This window comes from Atractosteus spatula, chromosome 10 (assembly GCF_055471065.1).
Source record: "Atractosteus spatula isolate fAtrSpa1 chromosome 10, fAtrSpa1.hap1, whole genome shotgun sequence".
NCBI lineage: Eukaryota > Metazoa > Chordata > Actinopteri > Semionotiformes > Lepisosteidae > Atractosteus > Atractosteus spatula.
The window spans coordinates 28,947,185-28,964,625 of record NC_142715.1 but is presented as its reverse complement, the minus strand read 5'-3'; the positions used below and the strand labels follow the sequence as shown (position 1 = coordinate 28,964,625).

General features: G+C 42.0%; 1 protein-coding gene and 1 non-coding gene across 2 annotated transcripts in view; one reads left to right on the top strand and one right to left on the bottom strand.

Annotated features, from left to right (window-relative positions):
* LOC148827801 (scavenger receptor cysteine-rich type 1 protein M130-like) overlaps positions 1–13,235 on the top strand; it is a 446,693-nt gene extending 433,458 nt beyond the window's left edge. The window contains exons 15-25 of the mRNA XM_088926381.1: positions 838–1,146; positions 2,264–2,463; positions 4,318–4,400; positions 4,499–4,632; positions 5,315–5,617; positions 6,021–6,078; positions 6,148–6,332; positions 7,414–7,557; positions 9,591–9,662; positions 10,111–10,197; positions 13,060–13,235. Of these exons, the coding sequence (XP_088782507.1) occupies positions 838–1,146; positions 2,264–2,463; positions 4,318–4,400; positions 4,499–4,632; positions 5,315–5,617; positions 6,021–6,078; positions 6,148–6,332; positions 7,414–7,557; positions 9,591–9,662; positions 10,111–10,197; positions 13,060–13,235 (1,751 nt within the window). The remainder of the gene's footprint in view (positions 1–837; positions 1,147–2,263; positions 2,464–4,317; positions 4,401–4,498; positions 4,633–5,314; positions 5,618–6,020; positions 6,079–6,147; positions 6,333–7,413; positions 7,558–9,590; positions 9,663–10,110; positions 10,198–13,059) is intronic.
* A 3,144-nt stretch (positions 13,236–16,379) lies between these two features.
* Positions 16,380–16,451, bottom strand: trnaa-ugc (transfer RNA alanine (anticodon UGC)). The gene has a single exon. It is a non-coding gene; the product is annotated as a tRNA-Ala (tRNA).
* Between the last annotated feature and the right edge of the window lie 990 nt (positions 16,452–17,441).

Genomic DNA, 17,441 nt, shown 5'->3' with positions numbered 1-17,441 from the left:
CTCTGGCTCCACTGGGAACCCTGAATTGGAAGAATCAGAATTCATGGATGAATCTGTTATCAGTTTCTGTTTTGATTGATTTCACAGCAGTCTATGAGCAACATGTAGCACTATTGTCAGCACTGTGGTAATAGTTATGGGCATGTTGAGCAGCTGGAATGATGGTGATAGTTTGGGTACTTTGTAATGTTCCACAAACTGATCAATTTGGTGTCTGTGAGTTTTTTTTGCCCCAGTGTACAGCTAATAATGCACTGAGTTTCTTCAGAGGCACATTTTAGAGTACAGAGGTGGAGATTGGTGATTTAGCCTGTTTGATCTTAACATTCATCTAAAATTATTAGATTAACATGTATCTATATTATTTCTGGAGGAAACTAATCAATTTTACATTCAGTAAAAACCTTCAGCCCCAAAAGATTTTATGGTTAAAATATTTGACGTTGACCTTTCAGATTTTCTTCCAACTCTCCTCTCTTTCATTTCATTTTTATTTATATCCTATTATCTGCTTTCCTATCTATATCTATCATATTATCTATATTATTATTGGAAGCACTCTGCATTATTGTACAATTGATTGTAATAGTGTATGTATTTCTAAAAGGTCATTTTCTACACCTAATCATAGGTGTAAGTCTATTTTTGAATGTAACAATAAGAAGTCAAGATTCAAATTGAGAATCTTTTATATATTTTTTTTCACATGAAGTTAATTTATTTTCATAGGGTAGTAAGTTTAATTTTCACAGACACCAGGTTCAGTGACAGTGAGCAATGAGCTGCACTATGAGAGGTTACCTGCTCAAACTGACAGCCTGTAGTTCTGTATTGCAGGTTTCCTGAGGCTGGTGAACGGACACAGTCTCTGCTCTGGGAGAGTGGAGGTGAATCTCAAGAACACCTGGACCTCAGTGTGCGACTCTGACTTTGACTGGCAGGATGCAGAGGTTGTCTGTTGTGACCTGGACTGTGGGGCTCCTTCAGTGATACACAGAGGGGCTCATTTCGGACAGGGCCAGGGTCCAATCGGGTCAGAGCAGTTCCAGTGTAGAGGACAAGAGTCCAAGCTACAGCACTGCCCCACTGCAGCCAGGCCAGAGCAGAGTTGCTCCCAGAACAGAGCTGTAGGTCTGACTTGTACAGGTAAGATTGTCACACAGTTTTCATTCATGGAAACAATCGTTATAGAGTCGTAAATTATACATATTGTGATTGGGTGATCTCTGTTATAGACTGAGTGATCTCCTGAGGAGAGTGGGTGATCTCCTGAGGAGTGTCGAGTGGGACAGCATGCAATCGGCAGGTTCTAGGCAGGGTCCCAAGCACACACCCCACACACCAGACTTAATTTAAAACAGTGATTTGTTAGCTGGAACTTACAGTATATGACCTGGACCTGGCACAGTAGACATAGGAGCTTGTTGTTTTTGAGGATGTCGGTTGGCTGTGTTGGTGTTCCGATCGGCACCCGGTGTGGAACTGCTAGGGGAAGAAAATAACACAGGTGGTTCAGTGTAAGAACTGAGGGGGTGGTGCTTTCTGCCTGGGCTGTCTTGTGAAACGTGTATCTACAGCCTGTGCAATGGCGAAAACTGCCCTTCAGTCTTGAGGCTGGGAAAACGAATCAGCCTAGGCTGTGCCAAAGCCTGTTTTAATAGCAGCAGCCTACCCTTCAGCCCTCAGACTGTGTGGGAAAAAAGTACAGTTAGCAGGTAGTAGGTAGATTTTTCAATTGTAACAAAGCTCCTCACCAATGAAGCTAGGAAAAGTAAGGTAAACAGCCAGTGTGATGGCAAGGACTGTTACAGAAATATCAACGCTATTCTTCAGGCCTAAGACTGGAATTGTAGAGATGAAAATATAAGTGAAAACCTTCATCTTGGGGACGGTTTATTAATACTTTATTTCAATATGTGCCAGGCTTAGGCAATTATTGGGGAATTTTTCTGTCTTCTGCAAGTCCTTCCTGGTTTTATGTGGCCTAGAGCAGGGTGCTAATTGTCTCCTATGAGCTGCACATCGTTATCTTACGTATGGGGAAAACTTGGAAAAATGAGTCCCCAGGGAAAGTAGCACCCTTTGAGGAAACAATCCCTTATGGCATCACAATATCTGTCCTTATTCTATGCCTGCTATTGGTTTCTCACTCACTATGTGCTGGATCTTATAGTTTTTTTTTCACTGTATTGGTACTTTAATTTGTTGTTTTTCTTGTGGCCTGCTATGGTGTCATGCTGGTGAAGTTCTCTCCTATCTGCAGGATACACAGGGTTCAGGCTGGCGAACGGCTCTGATTCCTGCTCTGGCCGAGTGGAGTTACAGTGGCTCTTCAAGGACTGGGGGACAGTGTGTGACCTGTACTGGGATCTGAGAGATGCCAGTGTTCTCTGCCAGCAGCTGGGCTGTGGGGAGGCTGTAGCAGCACCAGGACAGGCCAGGTTTGGACAGGGCAGTGGACCAGTATGGGCTGATGTGTTTGAGTGCAAGGGCAATGAGAGTCGTCTCTCACACTGTGCTGTCTCTTCGTGGGGGAGAGCAGGGTGCTCTCATGGACAGGACGCAGGAGTCATCTGCTCTGGTGAGAATCGTGTATTTAAAACACAGTGACACTCCCTCTGCTTACACACAGAAGCACACTGTTTTCATGATTGAATATCTGCTCTGTTACACACTCCCAGTTATGTAAGAGATGCAAAGATGAAAACACATATTCCTTAAAACGTGAGTGTGTTTTTAACATGTCATATCTATCTCAAATATTCCCTCAAGGTGTTATTAGGTTATTATTTTCTTTCTGATGGATAGATGCACAAATACACTGAGGACTAAAGCTCAGTTTTATATTTATGTTGATATCAATGCTCTAAAAGATTAAAGAAAGTTCTGTACCTCAGTATCTGTTAAGGATTCGGTAGAGGGACCGAAACCAGCGAGTGAACCCACTTGCGGGAGCTGACAAAGCCTAGCCGTGATCCAAAAGCAAGCTGTAGTCGAAGGAGTGAGCCGAGAGTCCAGAGGAAGCCAGAGATCCAAAGGGAATGAGTTACCGAAGCCAAAGCGTGATCCGAAATCGTAGACAGTAGAGCAATCCGATAGTCCAGGGGTAGCCAGTGATCCGAAACAGAGCGTAAGTAACGAAGCCAAGCCGTGATCCGAAAAGCCGTAGTCAAAAGGGAAAAAACCGTAAACCGAAAGCCAAGACAAACACAAGGTAGAAGTAGGAGTAGCGCAACCAGGAAGCTCGAAAGGAAAACCAATACTGAGCAACGAGGTAGGGAAAGACAGGTGTTTAAGTAGGATGAGACGGGGGTGTGGTGGTGAAATAGGAAAACTGATAGGTAAACAGATGGATAGGGGCTACGCCTACTTCTGCCTCATCCGTTGCTGGGACAGATCGTAACAGTATCCTGTAATTAACATCTGACCTGCTTAATTAGTTTAATTAATAGAGCCCAATTAAACAGGAGCCTGAAAAGAAAGTGAGTCTCAGAAAGTCAAAGTTTACAGATGTTATGTGCAGTTGAGCCCCACACACAGCTGACATTCCACTGGTGAAACATCGCTCCCGTGGACAGAAATGAGCTCTTTTCTTCTCTTTTACAGACTCAAATATGACCAGAGATTCACCTGGAGCAGGTAAAGAGAGAATGAGGACTTTCTTAATCACATCAGTGCTGTTTTATTTGTAGTTTCATTTCTGGTGTTAAATTGCTCCTCTCACACAAGGTTAACAGTCTGATTTCTCTCTCTCTGTTTGTTTCACAGACTTCCTTTCTTCAGCTCTTCCCTCTTCCAAAACACCAGGTATGAATTAGCCCCTGTTCTGTATCTCCAGGGCTCTCAGTGTGTGTTGATGTCTCTGTTGCTCAGCGGAATCCCAGGTCAGTCAGTGAGGCAACAGCTGTGTGTGTGCAGTTTTTTCTGTGTGTCACAAACACACTCGGGTCTTTGGGATCTACAGCAAACACATCTATCTGAATACTGCAATTTGACACTGGTGGAGCTATTGTCTCTATGCCCAACAGTGGGTCAGAAAAAATAACTTATCTGGTATACTGTTTATGAACAATGTGGAATATGTTAAACTTACTGTAAATATTAAATATATATAAATAATATAATATATATATACATATATACTGCTTATGAACAATCTGTTACAATAAGTGTATATATTAAATTAATCAAAAGTCAAGAAACACTGTACTTGAACTGTATCTGCTGTGCCTAGTGGGCCAACTTGTAACAGGAGGTCATGGTGATCTCTTAGAACTCCTGATCTCTGACCCCTGACCTCTAATTTTCTGGTCCTAGATCAGCTATCCCTTAGGCTGGTTGGGAGAGGAGATGATTGTGCTGGGAGGCTGGAGGTTTATCACAATGGCTCCTGGGGGACAGTCTGCGATGACTCCTGGGACCTGGCAGACTCTCAGGTGGTGTGCAGGCAGCTCCAGTGTGGGACGGCCCTCAGTGCCCCAGTGCCGGCCTCCTTTAGCCAGGGAACTGGTCCCATCTGGCTGGACGAGGTGGGCTGTCTGGGGAATGAGTCGTCCCTGGGGGAGTGTCCCTCAGCATGGTGGGGACAGCACGACTGTGGACACAAGGAGGATGTGAGAATCCTGTGTTCAGGTAGGGGAGATAATTAAAATTACAATGATTCAGATAATTTAATCCCACATTGTGGATATGGCTTGCATCTAGAGTGCCTAGATATGTTTGACTTGTGAGGATGTGAGAATCTTGTGTTCAGTAAGTTAGTTAAGTAAAATAATCCATATTCTTAAATTCCACGTTGTGGATATGGTTTGCATCTGGAGTGCTTAAATACATCTTGTTGAGGAAAAGACTGAGCTGGATGCAGAATTAATTTTAAAATAAATATTTATATTTATGATACAGTTGTGAATGCACATATTCACATCCCAGCAAAAATAAATAAAGAGAGAAAGAAACTCAAGATAAATTCTACTTTCATGCCTCAGTCTCTTAGTTGTGCTGCTGCTGAATAGCCAAGCTGATCAGAATTACATTTTGGGTCAGAACCTGATCATGTAATGGGATTTTAAAGCTCTGTGTGATGCACTGTCCAGGTTCTGAATGAACAGAACCACACAGTCATCTTCATGTCAACTGTGTTATTGTACAGCTGTCCTTGTTTCATTACGTGAGTCAGTTATAACTGGATTAGTACGGGAAATGAGACTGGTTGCTGTTCACATTGTTTGCTGGTTGTTTCTTACCAGTTCAGAATGAAACGTTGGGCTGTCTTGTCAGGGTTTGTTTCCTTTGACTTTCCCTGCTATCCTGACAGATCACACTCTCCTGAGACTGTCTGCAGGCTGTTCAGGACAGGCAGAGGTTTACTACAATGGCACCTGGGGCAGTGTGTGTCAGAACGGCATGACTGACTCCACAGCCACAGTGATCTGTAAACAGCTGGGCTGTGGAGACAAGGGCACCATCAGTGAGATAAACTCCAGGCTGAGCCCTGATCCCAGATGGCTGGACTTTGTCTCCTGTTGCAAACACGACTCCACCCTGTGGCAGTGTCCCTCCTCCCCCTGGGGTCAGAATGACTGCACAGACCGAGAAGTGGCTAACATCACCTGCTCAGGTACAGAGGGAAGAGTAATGCTCTGTAAATTAGTGTTTTGCCATATTTAGAACAGACAAAAGCTTTAAACTGAATTCTTAGTAATTTATATCCAAACATGTATAAAATTAAATAATTATTATTAATCTTTGAAGGTCCTAGAAAAGAAGCTGACAGAAGCACTCCAGCCCCTCAGGAAGAGCAGCCTCAGCAGCACTGCCCAGGTGAGTTCAGTGTGTAAAACAGTCAGAGACACTGCAGCCCTGAGCTGAGGAACAGTAACCATACAGCTCTCTTCTAGAGCCACTCAATACCTCACTAACCTCTATTACAGTCACTGAGCTGAAGACACTCAGTAACCTCTCTGCTCTCATCTACAGTCACAGATCTAATGACACTCAGTAACCTCACTGTTGTCTTTCAGTCCCATTGGCTCTGCGCCTGGTTGGAGGCACTAACTGCTCTGGCCGGGTGGAGCTGCGGTATGAGGGCTTCTGGGGGACAGTCTGTGACGACTCCTGGGACCTGCAGGATGCCCAGGTGGTCTGCAGACAGCTGGGCTGTGGGGACGCAGTGAGTGCAGCAATAGAGGCCTCATTCGGACCAGGAAACGGCGCCATCTGGCTGGACGAGGTGAACTGCACAGGCAGTGAACTTCACCTGTGGGACTGCTGTCACTCTGGACTGAATCAGAGCGACTGTCGACACAAGGAGGATGCAGGGGTTACCTGTACAGGTGAGGAGAGTCTTAGAACTGTAGATAAACAAGGTAGCAGATCAATGGAGAAGTTAGACTGATGTCACCCATACTCTATCACTGCTTAATATCTATCTAACTAATCCAACTAAGATCATCAGTCACAAGATTTGGATGTTTTAAAGCCATGTGTGTGTGAACAGCACTAGGCTTTAATTCTGAACAAGACACCATTCATCCAGCAATCCTAGATTTGACCTCAAGGAACAAATGTAAAGATTTTTTTTTTATTAAGACCACTCTGGATTCAACTTGCTTTAAAACCAAAGACAAAATAATGACAGTTCTCCTATCTCTTTTACAGGTTTGTCAGAGACAACAGCCAGTCCAGCAACAGCTACAGGTGAACAGAAATCTTCCTTGTCATTGATAACTCCTGTCTTTCTGTCTCTTCAGATTCCCAGTGTAGCTGTAGTGTCTCCTCTCCTCCCTCAGGGTGAAGATCAGTGTCTCTTCAGATTCCCAGTGTTGTTGTAGTGTCTCCTCTCCACCTTGAGTGTGAAGATCAGTGTCTCTTCAGATTCCCAGTGTTGTTGTAGTGTCTCCTCTCCTCTCTCAGAGTGAAGATCAGTGTCTCTTCAGATTCCCAGTGTAGCTGTAGTGTCTCCTCTCCTCCTTGAGTGTGAAGATCAGTGTCTCTTCAGATTCCCAGTGTTGTTGTAGTGTCTCCTCTCCTCTCTCATGGTGAAGATCAGTGTCTCTTCAGATTCCCAGTGTAGCTGTAGTGTCTCCTCTCCTCCTTGAGTGTGAAGATCAGTGTCTCTTCAGATTCCCAGTGTTGTTGTAGTGTCTCCTCTCCTCTCTCAGAGTGAAGATCAGTGTTTTCAGATTTCCAGTGTAGATCTTGTGCTAGTGTCCTCTCTTTCCTCACTGATTTAGTGACAGTCCTGATTGGTTAGATTGGGAATCCTTAACTGTTCTTCATTGATCTTGGGTTCACCCTGAAGCCATGAGAGCCACATATCGGAACAGGAGGAGAACAGGACATGTGTGGAAGTGTATATGAGCCCAGGAGCACCTCTCCTGATCCCTGTTCATCCATTGTCTCCCCCTCTCTCAGGCAGAACCAGGACAACACCCCAGACACAGCCACTGGGAGGCCTGTCTGCCTCGCCCCTGGTCCTCCTGCTGCTGGGGGCTCTGCTCTTCGTGGTGCTGGCCCTGTTAGTGGGGCAGCTGATCCAGAACAGGAATCTGAGGAAAGGTAGGGAGGGAACTCTCCATCCACATAGTGACCTCTAGTGGTCAGTTCTGTCACTCACATGGAACTTATATTTACATAATTACCTTGAGGAATAATTCAATTCAATTCAATTCAACTTTATTGTCATTAAACTTACACAGGTGCATAGTATAATGAAAAGTGTTTCTCATTAGTCACTCAGGTGCAGTATATAAATAGGACAGAAGATGAGACAATAGACAGTTACACAATAAGACAGTTACACAATAGCAATAATAGTAACATGTAATAACATAACATAAATAACATGTAATCAAGTAATCGAAAACTGTGCAAAATTCCGCAGAGAAAATTTAACAGGACAAAAACAGTGCAAGGTAATTCTTGGAACAGTGCAAAAAAATAGTGTGGTTAAAAGTAGTATGGTTAATTAATATTGAATATTATTATGCCGGTTACAATTTTACTGGGCTATCGAGGGGACAGTACAATTTTGGCTTACATGTGTGTGTGGTGGTGTAGGAGTACAGTGGTTGTGGGTACAGGAGGATGTTAGGAGAGATCATAATAAGGTGGAAGGGAGTGGGGGCGTCACCAACTTGACAGCTCTGGGGAAGAAGCTATTTTGGAGTCTAGTTGTGTGCGACTGGAGTGACCGGAACCTTCTGCCAGATGGTAGGGGAACAAACAAGTTATGACCGGGGTGAGTGGGGTCAGACATAATTTTGGTGGCTTTTTTCAGACTCCTGGTGTTGTATATTTCCTGGATGGATGGTAAGGCACTGCCGATGATGTGTTGGGCAGTTTTGACCACCCGCTGTAGTGCCTTACGGTCGGATGCGGTGCAGTTGCCGTACCAGACTGTGATGCAGGTGGTCAGTATGCTCTCCACCGTATATCTGTAGAAGTTGGTAAGGATCAGTGGGTGTAGGTGTATTTTCTTCATCCTTCTCAGGAAGTACAGCCGCTGTTGTGCCTTCTTGATGAGACTGGAGGTGTTCAGTGTCCATGTAAGGTCCTTAGAGATGTGAACGCCTAGGAATTTGAAGTTATTCACCATCTCCACCGCAGACCCTTCTATGTAGATGGGGGAGTGAACTTTTCCTTGTCTTCTGAAGTCAACAATCAGCTCTTTGGTTTTGCTGATGTTGAGACATAGGTTGTTGGCTCGGCACCAGTCTGCGAGTTGTTTTATCTCCTCCCTGTAGGCAGTCTCATCGTTGTCAGTGATCAGGCCCACAACTGTGGTATCGTCAGCATACTTGGTGATGGTGTTTCTGCTGAACTTAGCAGTACAGTCGTGGGTGAACAGGGAGTAAAGCAGTGGGCTGAGCACACAGCCTTGAGGGGCACCGGCTGTGCCCTGGTAGAGACCTGGTAGAGAAAACCATTTAAAGTTTAAAAAAGATTATCAACAATTACAGATGGAGATATCAGGAAATTTGCAAATCCAGAAGCATAACATTTATGTGCTGTAATGTCCAAAGAAGGTTTAGTAGTCAATGTTTGATCTTGTACTCCTCTCCCTGCATGTTAACCCTGAGTGTCTATTTTTTCACACAGCCCTATCTAAGAGAGCACTCTCACCATATCATGATGCTGTTTACGAGGAAATAGAGTACAAACTGGCCAGAGAGGGAACCTACAGCGCCCCCAGGAGAGGTGAGTGGAGAGAGTTTTCAGGAGTGATTAGTCTCCATCTTCTGAGGAAGATCTGAGGACTTAACACTTGTAGAAAATCTCACCATACTGGTTTTAAATCTGTAGAGTTTTCTTTCTCAACTGCTGTCAAAGTAAGTGAAGAAAAGCATCATAAACTCTGTGTTTCTGTTGACAACCTGGCCTCTCTCCCAGTAAGAGACAGTGCTGACTGACTGTAGGTTTTTTTTTTCTCAACTGGTGTCAAAGTAACTGACACCACAGTTCACAGTTCCTGATCTGACTTATAAACACAAACTCTGTGTTACTGTTCACACCCTGGCTTATCTCCCAGTAGAGGACAGTGAGACTGCTGTCTGACTGCAGGTATTAGTGATCTGTCCTCCTGTTCACAGGGAGATTCTTCTCTGACGAGCTGCCCTCTGGATACGATGATGTGGAGGACAGTGAGGGAGACCCAGTACCAGGTGAGTGGAGATGGAGTCACGGGACTCAGTGTGGTAGTGGGGGATCTTCAGTCCAGTACTCACTCTCACCTCAAACCAGGATGACATTTAGAGAACTTGAGCAGGAAATCCTGAATTATATAAATATAACCACACGTGTTTGATACTTTATAAAGTCTGTTTTTCAGTGTTGCCTCACACTAGCCTTATCTCAGCAAAACTAGACCTGGTCAATACTGGGGCGGTAAACAGGGTGCTGCTCTCATTGGTTTTGATAGAAAAGGAGACTGCGGAAAAGCATGCTGTAAAAACTGCCTTTCAGATCAGATAAATTAGCGACCCTAGAGTTTTGGCTTAACTATACACCACTAAACATTTAAAATCACACTTTCCAATTACTTTGCAGCTCTATGGTCAAAGTAAGTCTGAGTCCTGAAGTGTAAATTCTCTGTCTCTCTGTGTGGTTCAGGAGACTCGATAACCTCTCTGAAAGAAGAGATCCCAGAGTACTATGATGATGCTGCAACTGTACCTCAGAGTCCAGATGCCTTGTCAGGTGGGTTATTTCAGTCCAATCACATGGGGAAACTCTGCACCAATACACACAACATAAACATACAGCACGCAATTACAAATTTGCTAACAAGGTGTTTTAGACACCTACATCCTAAACACCCAGAAAATCCTCAAACTGCTACCAAGTATTCAGCTTTTACAGAACACCTACATAAAAGAAAGAGATAAACCAAACCTTCTAAACCAAAGACATTACAACCTACAGTTAAATCTCTCTCTTTGTGAACCCAATTGCTACAAAATAAATGGGAACCTATCTCCCTGTTCTAAAGATGCTCCCACTAGCCAGGAGAGGCACTTTTTAACTAAGGGATTATATAAAAAAGAAATAAAAGTTTCTAAAAACAACAGAAAGGCAAGCTCTCTTTATGAGGTTCAAAGACTAAACTCCAGTCTGGACTCCCAAAGAGTCTGAATTTCTCTACTCTTTCTTGGATCTCAGCCTCTGAATACGGAGTCTGTACTATTCTGCACCAGTTACATGAATCTGACTCTCTCTCTGTGATCTCAGCCCTGATCACTCAGTCTGGGTCACTGCTGACAGTGTCCGGCTCCTCTTCAGTATCTCATAGGGTTCACATCACCACCCTCTCTGTCCAAATACAGCCAAACTTTCTCTGCCCTGTTTTCCTTCAACATCTTATTTGAAAATCTAGGAATTGTTTTACATTTATTACAGTTGTGAATAGGACTGGAAAACAGGTTCCCCCTGATCTCCTGTACTTAGAGCCTGGAGTTTTAGATCCTGTGTGATGTTCAGTTAATCAGTGTGTTCTGATGAGCTCCAGCAGTCCTGTGCTCTAGATAACTCAGTGTGCTGATGTGTGACAGTGAAGCTGTGCTCTGTGTGCTTTAGGAAAGCTGATGTCCTCTGTGAAAGAAGAGGCCCCTGAGTACTATGATGATGCCATCACTGTGCCCCAGAATCCAGACACTGTGTCAGGTGAGTTATTATAAATAAGACTAAGGAGTACCCCCTGTACCAGCCCACAGTAGCCTTTGTCATTAGAAATTAGTCTCAACCTAATTTCATATCTTCAAATAAACACTACCTAGAAGAGAAGAGGTCTCTGACAGGCCAGTCTGAGACACCCTCTGGGTACAGTGATGTGTTCAGCAGTGAGGAAGACCCCACTTCAGGTAAAAGTACAGCCAGGGGGCTCAGTGTGGGTTAGGTATTTCAGGGATGGGAAAGATAACCTCCAGTAATCCATCTCTGTTGCACTGTCATCCAAGACAGGGGGGAATCAGGCATTTTGCAGTAGCAGTAGCTTCACTCTATCATGTCCTACAAGGATCAATAACAGCCAATAAAGACTGAGTGACCTGAATTGTACAAAGTTAGATCCCAAAGATCACAGTGTCACTGAAACCCACCTACTGACACACCTAGCCAATCAGATTTAAATTGATTTAAATTGATCAACAGCTGATTAATGATGAGGGAATGAGGTCTGGGCAGAACAAAGCTTTAGATTCCCCAAGACCAGGAATTCTGTTCTCTGACTGCAGAGAGAATTACTAGGCTCAGAAATTACTAGGTCTTCCTCACTGTGGTTTTAGAGCATTGATACTTCATAAGTATAAGTGAATTCTACACTGAATCATCAATTCTTCCAAAAAGATACAATTTAATTAAAAAAACCTGTTAAACGCTTTTGAGTACAATATTGTAACATCTATTCTGTATACTATAACTGTTAGCCCACTAATAGTCATTGATATCAAAGCAGAGTACTTCTCAGATACAGTATGTTCTATTATGCTTATTGTTTGTTATGCAAATTATGATTATATCAATAAATTGTATATTGTCTGGTTAGAATACATGTGTGAGACTATAGATTATTATGTTTGATTAGTTCCTAAAAGTCTACAAGTACTCTCAAAATATACTGCTATAATTTCTGATTGTTACAGAAAATTAAAACCCCCATTCACTACACTATTGTGACTATGTAAGTGTTTTAAAAAATCTAGGTACACCTGGGTAATGTCATCAATTCCAATTCCAATTACAGTACATGGCTAGGGGCTGCAAAGCAAGGAGATGTTTGCTGAGATGCTGAGGTGTGAGATTCAGAGATCAAAGCAACCATAAAGTTCTGGGTAAATGATTGTCAATCAACTGTCAATGATAGAAGGCGAGAGCTACTTCTTGCTTCTACTACTTGTCCAGATCAACTGGAAAGACCAGACTGGAGTTTAGTCTTTGAACCTCATAAAGAGAGCTTGCCTTTCTGTTGTTTTTAGAAACTTTTATTTCTTCTTTAGAGAATCCCTTAGTTAAAGAGTGCCTCTCCTGGCTAGTGGGAGCATCTTTAGAACAGGGAGATAGGTTCCCATTCATTTTGTAGCAATTGGGTTCACAAAGAAAGAGATTTAACTGTAGGTTGTAATGTCTTTGGTTTTGAAGGTTTGGTTTATCTCTTTCTTTTATGTAGGTGTTCTGTAAAAGCTGAATACTTGGTAGCAGTTTGAGGATTTTCTGGGTGTTTAGGATGTAGGTGTCTAAAACACCTTGTTAGCAAATTTGTAATTGCGTGTTGTATGTTTATGTTGTGTGTAGTGTTGTTAACAAATATTTAACTAATTGTCTGAACTATTACTTTTTTCAATAAAGCTGTTCCAAAGAACAAATCTCTTATGTGCCTTTAACTATACCAAATGCTTGGGTATATTCTTGGCAAAATCTTTAAAAGTTGGGGGTTATGATTAATTTATTTTTTAATTTATCTACTCAGTCATTTTTGATATTCACAATTTTCATAATCCTAATATGTAACAATATTATTTCAATAACTGGCTCATTTGACAAATCATGAGTCTGTCTCTCTGTCAGGTGTCCTCCAGCCTGGCCCTGGAGTGGACAGGGTCCTGCCCACACTGCCCTCTGAAGAAGGAGCCCCTGCCCCTGATAGGACTGACTACGATGATGTTGGGGATGACTCTCAGGGAGAGGATGGGCGCTGTGAGACTGACAGAGCTGTCTGGGAGAACCTCCTCCAGCAGGTCTAGACACAGAAGAGCTTCACCAACAGAGTCACACAGTCTTACAACAGTTCTGAGCTCTGAGACTGTCTGTGACCTGAGTCCACTTCACTCCACTGCTTCCACACTGACACTGTCTGTCACCTGAGAGCTCTGACCAGTGAGTCACTGTCCTCATTGACTTTGTCTACAGGACCTGCAGTTTGTGTTTTAAAACAGGGAGACCTTAAAGTTCCCTATTCCATTCAGTCTCTTTTCTTGTACAATATGATATGTTTCTGAAATAAAACTATTAATTGATATAGAATTCTGAATGTAACATTTCTGATGTGCAGAAATGTATAGACATTTTCTTAACGTTTTCTTTTTAAAAATAAACTTTTTAAAACCATTTTGTCATTCATTTGTAATTTCTTAATTTTGTACAATTAAAGACTTTTAATTAAATATATAAGGAACCTTTGGCCACTCACAATGATAAAATCAACCCCAGAAGGAGAGAATGCCTAAATGTTTGTGATCAATTCATAAGTATGATTTTATCCACACAAGGAGCAAAAGGCACTGTTGACAGAGCCAGATACAACACTACCAAAGAGACAACCTGGCTGTTATTTACATTCCCTTCAAATCAAAAGGTTAAGATAGATACTTTACTGATCCCATGAAAAGAAATTGCATCTATCTATCTAAGACTCCTTGTCCTGCCTTCAGGAGCTGCTCAATTTAAAACGCAGCATCCCACAGCACTAGAGACACCCCAATATTCACTTTATACTGCACCTCAAACCATAGGTATTTTATAGCACCCAGATTGACCAGTACAGAGCACTAGATACAGTAAAACATCTTCATATTTGAAAGAAATGTGAGTGTTTGCACATATCAAGCTACAACAAGTAAACATTTGAGTACCTAAGTCAATATCACCTGGAATGATCAATAATGACCAACATCGGCAACTTCCAAGAAAATCATTTTCACTCATTGAATTTGATCTTCATACTCACCTTGCATTCTTAGCTATAATACTTCAAAATTACACTGCAGATTTGGTGGAAAACTTCACAAATCTGTACAATTGTATTTTAATATCTTGGTATATGTACCTTCATTTTAATATACATGTAAGCATAAATGCTGTTCAGTATATTGTACTTTTGTTGTACTTTTTAAAACATTTTACCTGAGGACGCAAGGGGACTATTATATCTTGTGATACATGCAAGACATCTGTAAAAGAAGGTGAAATTTTAATAAAATTGGTGATTAAAATAAAACCACAACTTGTATGATATTATCCCTCAATATCGAAGATCAATTGAAGGATTTGAAGAAACTATCAAAGAAACAACAGCAATAGCAGATGATTTGGGTTTTGAACCAATGATTACACCTCAATAATTATCAATTCTTCCTCAAAAAATGAAGAGACAGGTGTCACGCCCTCTGCAGCCAGAGGGCGCTCCTTCTCTGTCCTTCTCTGTCCTGTCCCTAGTTTCCGGCCTGCTGTCCTTCCTGTCCCTCTCTTTCCCTTGGGCTATATATTTCCGGGTCTTGCACTCTGTCCTCGCTCAGCACTGACGTTCGGATGTCCTGAGACCCGCCTAGCACCAGGGCGCCCCACGTCCGCTCCCTGAGGGCATAGGTTTCTATACGGCATTCCTGAACTCTTTGCACTATGAGCCCGGGCCTTTTTCCCGTCTCGCCGCTACGCATATGGGTCTTTTTCTGCTCTCCTGCTCCCCACGGTTAGTCCCTTTGGACGTCCGTGACAACAGGCATGTTTTGAGCCTCATAATGATCCTCTTCTTGATCCACAAGAAACGTGTTTTGGATGTACTTATAACTTCCATTGAAGAGAGATCTCTTCAGTTGCATGCAATCGAAACTTGACTTTTTGGATGGTATTGAAAATATTTTTTAAAAATAAAATAAACAATTTTCCAACGAAGATCTTGTATTGCCAGGATCTATTCTTAGCGTTTGGTAGTGATAACACTGCTGATATTGATGGAGTAGAAACGTACAATGGGTTGACAGGATTTCTGAAGCGAGAAGTCCTAGAATGCCGCCTGTAAATGAGCTAGGATTCATACCAAGAAATACTTTTTGTTTTCCACCCAGAAGGCTGCTATTGCATTACACATCTTGTGAACATTACCAGTTTTGGTAGCTTCTGGGCGCGATTTTCCAAAACCGAAATGAATAACAAAATTATTTAAGATGCACCATGTCCAAAAATTGTGAATCGAGACTAGTATTACTACAGAAGAAAATATTTAACTGAAATATTAATAAGACTATGTAAGTATAAAAAGTAGAACAATTCAATTTATATAACTTATTTTTTATTCTTATTAGAAATGGGCTCACACACCGGAAGACACTAACGTTTATCTTCGTTAGAGTGTGTGAATAACAGTTTAACCCAAAATGTTTGTAATTGTGATTTTGTTAAAATGTAATAAATCGCCTGTCAGCAGTAAGAAATTATTAAGAAAGTAAGAAATTGTTTTATTTCACAAACTGTAAGACGTGAAGAGAATTTACAGTTCGTTTCCTTCGCTTTGTCTTAACTTAAGCGTTCAGGATCCAAGCCCGTGTGCGGACGGTTGTGTTTCTTGAATCTCTTGTAATCATCAAAAGTCGTTGTTTAGTCCTTCAGTTTTTTCTCGAGTTGTACCATGGATATTTTATACAATCCATACTTTTCATGCTCTTTTGAATTTTCCTTCACATATGGAAAAAGTTCAAAGTGTCCTTATGGCTGTGCTCCACATCTACACGAGAGCACCTGTAACAGTACAGGACACGCAGTGAGGAATTCGCACAGCTTTCAGTTTAGTGCGGAGTCCGGAGGGAGGACTCGCTCGCTGAATGATTTCTCAAGTAATCCCGGGTGAGATTTAACAGGTGATCTCTTTAACAACCACGACAAGTGTGGAGACGTTCTCTGGATTTCCTGAATATGACGTTAAATTAATTCAAATCATTTGTTGTAGTTAACAGAACTAAATGCTTTGGAGGTACATTTAAAACAGCAGAGGAACACTGTAGCACTTCGTGTGTGACTGAACTTAATTGTGTAAACCTGGCTCTCTATGAACACCGACAAAGAGTTCTCACTCAACAGAAGATTGCGATGTGAGCACAATAATATAAAGGACTTGGAGACGCCAGGGATTGAACCCGGGACCTCATACATGCAAAGCATGCACTCTACCACTGAGCTACATCCCCAGTGGTGTGTGCTTACTGAGAATGCCTGCAATTTCCCACTTTCGTGTTTCCTCTACTACAGAGTAAATTCATGGGAATGAAGAAATAAGGAAGGAAAAATAATCGCATTGAAGCTTCCAGAGACTGGGCAAAAACGAATCAGTTATTTTTATATCCAGTCACACGGGCGACGGTGGTTAATTCCTCGACGGGGGAGTGCTTTTTTACCTCCTTACTCTACTGTCTTTCAATTCTGTTTTCTTTCAAAGCTTTTTGCATCTTTTAAGTGCTCTCGGTTAAACTACGCATAGAACAATAGCAGTACTGATGATTTTCATGGACCGATGCACACTTCTTCTGTACAACTCCAGTGATAAAGCCCTGTCTGTAAATATTGTAGAAGAACGAAAAAGGGCGAAACAACGCTCCAACCACAGGAATGGTAACCGGAAGGATCGTGTTCTTATTTAATATGTCATTTTGAGATGCCTTGTCAACGCAGACAGGCGTTAGAGCTGAACAAATAATTTATAGTGGTGGTTGTAAACAAAGATGGAACATGTTATTTCTATACCAGGAAGAAAGGAGCAGACTCTTAAACTCTTTAACTCTTAAGTTAAAAGAGACAAAAACGACACCTAATCACAGCTAACATTAATTAAAATCACATCACAACAAAAGAGCGGAGCCTTAAGTGAATCAAATTCGTTTTCATTGAATGTCTGTGTCTTCATCACTTTGACCGGGGTAAAGTTAGCTTGAAGTTCATAAACGATTTTGGCACGCCTGTAGCGTTTTTATGAAACAATTGCTTTGTATATACAATTGCTCTGTGTATAAAGTACATTGTGAATGTTCTCACAGCTTTCAGTTTGTCTTTTTATTCCACGCACGAATATTCTTGTGTCCATATCACATATCATATAACACAGAACACCTTTTTTCACAAATTTTCACAACCTGTCCATAAACATATCAGTGAGCTAATTATTCTTTTCTGGCACTCGGGGT